The sequence below is a fragment of the Camarhynchus parvulus genome, chromosome 15 (genome assembly GCF_901933205.1).
Source record: "Camarhynchus parvulus chromosome 15, STF_HiC, whole genome shotgun sequence".
Classification (NCBI taxonomy): domain Eukaryota; kingdom Metazoa; phylum Chordata; class Aves; order Passeriformes; family Thraupidae; genus Camarhynchus; species Camarhynchus parvulus.
Genome location: NC_044585.1, coordinates 4,034,115 through 4,040,266, shown reverse-complemented (window position 1 = coordinate 4,040,266; position 6,152 = coordinate 4,034,115). Strand labels below are relative to the sequence as shown.

General features: G+C 62.2%; 1 protein-coding gene across 1 annotated transcript; it reads left to right on the top strand.

Moving 5' to 3' along the window:
* Positions 1–1,248: 1,248 nt before the first annotated feature.
* HSPB8 (heat shock protein family B (small) member 8) lies at positions 1,249–4,809 on the top strand. Its single transcript, XM_030958815.1, has 4 exons — positions 1,249–1,355; positions 1,446–2,115; positions 3,151–3,214; positions 4,062–4,809. The coding sequence occupies exons 2-4, from the start codon at positions 1,737–1,739 to the stop codon at positions 4,219–4,221; spliced, it is 603 nt and encodes a 200-aa protein (XP_030814675.1). The 5' UTR covers positions 1,249–1,355; positions 1,446–1,736; the 3' UTR covers positions 4,222–4,809.
* The last annotated feature ends 1,343 nt before the right edge of the window (positions 4,810–6,152 follow it).

The following is a 6,152-nucleotide window of genomic DNA, read 5'->3' as shown; positions in this document are numbered from 1 at the left end:
GATGCTCAGTCCCTCCACCAGCAGCTGCCTCCTCGCACCAGGAGTACTCAGCTGGCACCTGGGACCTACTCGGGCACCTCCAGGCATCCCTTCGGACACCAGGGAGACCCCTGTGATGCCCAGGTGTCCCCATGCTCGGGGGGCAGCCCTGCCCTAGCCAAGGAGAGGCAGCTCCCCGTCCCCAGCGTGATTAATGCCACGGAGCCACCAGCGGCTCCATCCCTACACGGCCTGTGCTGCATTAAAGCCTTCCTGCTGCAATTACTTCCACAGAGTCCATTAGAAAAATTGCAGATGCTGGAGAGAAGGAGCATGATGCAGAGCCAGGATGCGGCATGAGGAAGTGGCTCGGTCGCCAACGTCACCCTCATCGATCACATCCCATCCTCCAGCACAGCCCGCTGCCCGCCGGAGCCGTGCCCGGACCGCCCCACGGGGACCCCGTCCGTGCCAGCCGCTCCCCCGCCCGTGGCCGGGCTCGGGGCCGTGTCTCCCGGCGCTGCCGGCTGGGAGCTGCCCCCCCAGTGCTGCTGCCGCGCCCCTTCGCACAGCTCGCAGCCCGCTCCCGCCGCTGCCCTGTAATTACCGGCCCGGCCGCGGCTGTGATTAACGCCTCGCCCTGCCCGCACCGCGATTGCGGCAGGGCCGGGGCATGCGGCGGGGCCAGGAGGAGGAGGAGGAGGAGGAGGAGGCAGGTGCTGAGCAGCGCCGTGAGCGCCCTGCTGCTGCCCGGGGTCCCTCTCCTTCCTGCAGTCAGGGGATGCTCCTCCGGGCCCAGCTGGTGAAGATGGCCGGAGAAGCAGTGCTGGAGAGGCTCATCCTGTGCCCCTGCCCCCAACACTCCGCACACACCCCCGTGGGGTCCCACTGCCGGGGTGCCAGCAGCGAGTGACCCATTTCCCGGCACGGCGGTGCCCTGGGGACACGTGGCTGTACAGTGAGGGGAGCAGCTTGCTCAGCCCCACCGCGGTATTTTTAACAGGTGACAGCGGGGTGAAAGCAGCCAGCCCTGAGTGAGCTTGGGGGCTATTTTGGGCGGGCAGAGCAGCAGGAGGGGGCGGCAGGGGCTGGGGCAGCTGCCGAAGCGCCGTGGCCCCGTGGCAGCCGGGATCCTCAGCAGAGGTCAGCTGCCACTGCCCAAATTCTCCTCGGCTGTTTCATCCTCTCCAAAATACTCGGCTGACAGGGCAGGACTTGCAAAACACACACCCCCCTCCTCCGAAATCCTTATAAATAGTACTCGCCCAACGGCTGGAAGGTTAGAGAAGTTTCTGGGCTCCAGGCTCAGGCATTTATTGCAGCTCTCACCCAGGAGCAGCAGGGAAAGTTGCACATAAAGTGCCGGAGAGTGAGAAGTGAGAGAGAAGCTTTTTAATCTCAGGATATTTGGGTTTATTATTTTTTTTTCTCTCTCCTGACAAGAAGTTTTATTTTCCTCTCCCCAGTCCTGGGATCGCAGCCAGACAGGAAGCGTTTTCTCGCGGCCAGAGAGCTCCCTCCGTCCTTCCTGCGCTCCTCCAGCTCCCGGTGATTCAGCCCGCATTGATTTTCTCCTCGTCCTTCACCTGGTGCCGGGAAGGAGGGACCGTCCCCGCGCACCCGCGTCCCACCCGGGGTGGATGCGTCTCCTCCGGGACAGGCTCCCGGGGGAAGTTTGCAGCCAGGAGCAGCCGCACAGAGGCTGAGGCTCCGTGTGAGAGCCGCGGGGACACGCTCAGACCCCTCCGAAGGAAGCCATGGCCGATAGCCAGATGCCCTTCTCCTGCCATTACCCCGGCAGGCGCAGCCTCCGCGACCCTTTCCGGGAGCCCGGCCTGACCTCGCGCCTGCTGGACGATGACTTCGGCTTGTCGCCCTTCCCCGGGGACCTGACGGCGGACTGGCCCGACTGGGCTCGGCCCCGGCTCACCACCACCTGGCCGGGCCCCCTGCGCGCCGGCCTGGGCCGCACGCCCCCCATGGCCCCCGCCTACGGTGCCCACTTCGGGGGGTACCCCGAGAGCCGCAGCCCCGCGCCCTTCCCCCGCGAGCCCTGGAAGGTGTGTGTCAACGTGCACAGCTTCAAACCCGAGGAGCTGACCGTCAAAACCAAGGATGGCTACGTCGAGGTGTCAGGTGAGAGCCAAGGCAGCAGGGAGGTGGCACTGCCAGCTCAAGGAATTGCTGCAAAATGCCAAAATCGCCTTTGTTTTAAGGTGGTGGCAGAACCCCCCGCTTGGGAGCTTGAGAGGGGTGCAGCAGGGCTTTGGGGCATCTCCAGAGGCAGTTTGGGTGTCACGGGGGAGGATCTGGCTCACAAGCCATGGTGGTTTGCTGCCAAAATGCGAAAGGACACGTGTCCTTTGGGGCAGATCTCCCTGCTTTCTGCCCTGGCTGGCAGCACCCTGAGCCAGCAGCCAAGAGGGGCCCCAGCTCTGCTCGGTTAATTATAGCCAGGGTGAGGTCGGCACGGAGGGAGATTCCCTTTAAAGGGGCCGAGGGACAGGCTGGGAGGAAAGGAGCAGCTGCTCACAGCCCCCAGCCCAGCCTGGCTGAGTCGGCCAGAAACACATCCCTGAAATGTCAGTTAATGTCGGGAACAGTGGGTGGGGGGTCCAGCACTTTGGGGGCGCCCACGACTGCCCTCAGTGTCCCATCAGCCCGGCACTGACATTCCCCATTGTCTCTGGGTCCTCCGGGCTGGGATCAGCAGGGAGGGCTGGGGGCTGCCACCTAACACAGCTCTGAGTGTTTGTTTGGAGCTCACTGCAGCACAGGGGGAAAGCCACAGCTCACGGGGGTCCAGGCAGCCTCTGGCTGATGCTCCAGGTCCAGGGACCCCCAGCCTGACAGAGGGGTGGAAAGGAGCCCATCCTTGGGAGTGAGGCCAAGGGGGATGCTGCCACCTACAATGGTTCTATTATTTGTTTATTTTCTTAAGCCCCAGCTCTTGGCAGCCTGTGAGACCCCAGTTTTCCACTGGAAATGTGGCTGTGCTGTGTCTAGCATCTCCTTCCCCACATGGAGAGGCTTCCTGAGCCCTCCCCAGAGAAAGAGTTTGCACTGGGGCAGGGAAACAGCTGCATGGAAAACTCTCCTGTTGGGTTTAGTTGTTGTTGTTTGTTGGGGAAAAAATAAGGTGCTGATGTGGGGTGTTGGCCTTCCCTGCAGGCAAACACGAGGAGCAGCAGGTGGAAGGAGGGATCGTCTCCAAGAACTTCACCAAGAAAATCCAGTAGGTACCGGCTGGTCCGGCCGAGCTCTGCCAGTCCCCGTGCCCCAGCTCACACACGCAGGGACTGTTCCCATCCCAAAATCTGCCCTTCTGCAGCACCTGCCTGGCCGGGCCGGGCCACAGAGTGATTTCCCAAGGGAAAGGAAGGAGGACGGGGCCTTTTTTGAGGCGCTCTGTCAGCCTCCTGCACGCCCGGGGCTGCGGACAGGAGGGGAGCAGCGGGGCACGGCGGGCGGGCTCCATCCCCCGCCAGCCCCGGAGCGCATCCCGGCATCTCCCCGCATCTCCATGATGTCAGCGCGATCCTATCGCCGTGACTCACCCGCGGCTCGCTTTGGCAGCAGCACCCGCAAAGGCGAGCCCCGACCCATGTGGGGGGCAGGTCCCACCCGCGGGGCTCGCACGGGGTTCGCAGGGAAAAGCATCAAAGCCCAGGGCATGGGAAGGGTTTCCTCGGCTGGCAGCGGCTCCGCTTTGCTTTTCCAGCCTGGGGGAGCGCTGTGCATCCCGAACTCCCACGGGAAGGCTGGGGCGAGCCCCGCTCGCTCCTGCCGGGCGCTCGGGCTCCTTTTACGGGCAAGGCTGGCCGGGATTTACTCCTGCCCCGCGCGGCGCTGACATCCCGTCAAACACATCTGCCGGGGAGATTAAACAGAGCTCCCGCGGGGGCCAGGCCGGCCAGGAGCCCGCTCGAAATATCCCCCGCACATTCCCAGGCGCTCCAGTAATAACAGAGGCTTTGCCGGGGCGCCGGGGCTGCTGCCTCGGCCCCGCTGGGCGTCCGAGGGTCGGGATGCACCGGGGACGCAGCATCCTAACCCATCCTGTCCTTCCTGCCCCCCTGCAGGCTGCCCTACGAGGTGGATCCCATCACGGTGTTCGCCTCCTTGTCCCCGGAGGGGCTGCTGATCATCGAGGCGCCCCAGATCCCCCCCTACCAGCAGTTCGGCGAGGGCGGCAGCGGCAGCGAGATCCCCGTCGAGAGCCAGGAGGCCACCTGCACCTGAGCAGCCACCCCCGGCACCCCCGTCCCTTTGTCCCCTTCCCCCGCTCCCCGGTCCCTGCGGCGCGGCGTCCTGACAGCCTCGGGCAAGGGTGACGGGTGCCGCCCGCTCGCTCGCAGGGATGGCAGCCCCCGCCACCCCCGCCGAGAGCCGGGCCACGCACCGGGTGCCAGGCCACCGCCCCCGAGGGCTTCTGGCGCTCTGAGGTGCCGCTAGAGATGATGTGCCCACGGGGCCAAGCAGAAAGGATGCTCCTCCTTATGGTTATTGTTTGTTCCGAGTCGCTCGGATGGGATATTTATAACAATAGCAAAAAAAAAAAGGGCCTGTTTTTTTCTTTAAAATTGACATGGAAACCTGTAGCTCTGTGTCTTTCCTCCTCCATGAGTTGGTGTTTTTTTTTTTTTAAACTACATCTCTGCGAAGGACACGCGTCTGTCTGGCAGCGTGGCCTCCATCCTGAGACATGGTCTGCGTGCTTTGAACGTTGGTTTGGGGTTTTTGGTGTTGGTTTTTTTTTTCCTTATTTCCAAAGAGAATTTGTGCTTTTACTTGTCAGACCTGAGGAATAAAACCCAGTTGATGTTCTTAGCCTCTGCTTGTCTCGGCTGAGCCGGTGGGGTGGGAGTAGGGCTGTGGGAGGGTGGTGGGGACAAGGGGAATGTCACTGTGTGCCCCCTCCCAGCTTGGCACGGGTCATCCCCATGAAGGCAAGGACAAGAGAGATGTGTGGGATGCCTGCAGCAGTGGGAATTCCAAGTCCCAGCTAACACTGGGGCCTGGCAAGGACCATGGGCTCATCCCGGCCTCAGCCCCTCAGAGTTGGAAGTGTTCCTCCTGCTTGGGGATGCTAAACCTCGCTGTGAGTTGGGAAAGTTGGGTTTGCCCCATCCCCACATCCATGCCAGCTCCCCACGTGCAGCTCCACAGGGAAGCACTTCCCAGTGGAATGGCAAATGGTGTCTGCTGGGTTCTGGGCACAGCCTTAAAGCCATTCCCTGGGGCAAAACCCCATTTGCTAACCCACTGCAGTGCCTGGGCTTAGCAAAGCCCAGCTGCCGATGGGAGGCAGGAAATTTTCCATCAATCTGTGCAGCACCTGGGCCAGGCACCCAGTTTTCCATGTCAGCAGGACCTCAGAGTTAAAAATACAGCCTCACATGCTTGCTCTGGCTCCTCTGGGAGGTGGTTACCAACAACACCCACCACGTGCTGCAAGCCCTGGCCCAGCACCTCGTGCCACCAAGGCACCCACGGGCCAGGTCGTGCAGGGGAACCTGGGCACTCTCGCCCAGCTGTGCAGATTATATTTAACATCCAGCAGCTGCTCCAGAGCTGGGACCCCTGATGGTGCAGAGCACAGCCAGCCCCAAGCTCAGCCTCTCTGGCTCTGCCAGGCAGGGCTGTGAGCACAGCAATTTTTATGAATAAAATATAATCCCCGAAATGCGATACCCACACCGGCATGGAACGCCAAAAAGTCATGAGTCACTGCTCCAGCCCTGTGTCCTTGTGCCACTTGGAGCTGTCAGGCCCTGTGGGTGACACCTCCTCTCCAGCACAAATTGTCTTTCCTCTTCCTCACCCCTTCAGAGAGTTATTTTTATCAGACTTTGGAAAAAATATCCCCAGGCCCAACCTCAATTTTTTCCCCTTTCCCAGAAGGACCCCAGGGGTTCCTGGGGACACGCTCAGGCCCAGCACCCTGGCTGGAGGTCCCTGCACCCATATCCTGGCCCTGCACCCCTGTCTGGCACAGGATGGTTCCCTGGGCAGGGCTGCAGGTGCAGGGGATCAGCTGTGACTCCACAGGGAGCTGCCAGGGGGGAATGAGCCACAGCTGAGCCCCTCTCCCATCCCAGGGTATCTGGGGAGGGCCCCGGGCTGATGCAACACCAGTGCTGGGACAAAGGGAGCCCCAGGCTGAGCTTTGG

Bases quoted from the DNA above. Each gene is read 5' to 3' on its own strand.
- HSPB8 (XM_030958815.1), top strand. From the start codon at position 1,737: ATGGCCGATAGCCAGATGCCCTTCTCCTGCCATTACCCCGGCAGGCGC. The intron at 2,116-3,150 runs GTGAGAGCCAAG...CCTTCCCTGCAG, and splicing joins TGGCTACGTCGAGGTGTCAG to GCAAACACGAGGAGCAGCAG. The intron at 3,215-4,061 runs GTAGGTACCGGC...GCCCCCCTGCAG, and splicing joins AACTTCACCAAGAAAATCCA to GCTGCCCTACGAGGTGGATC.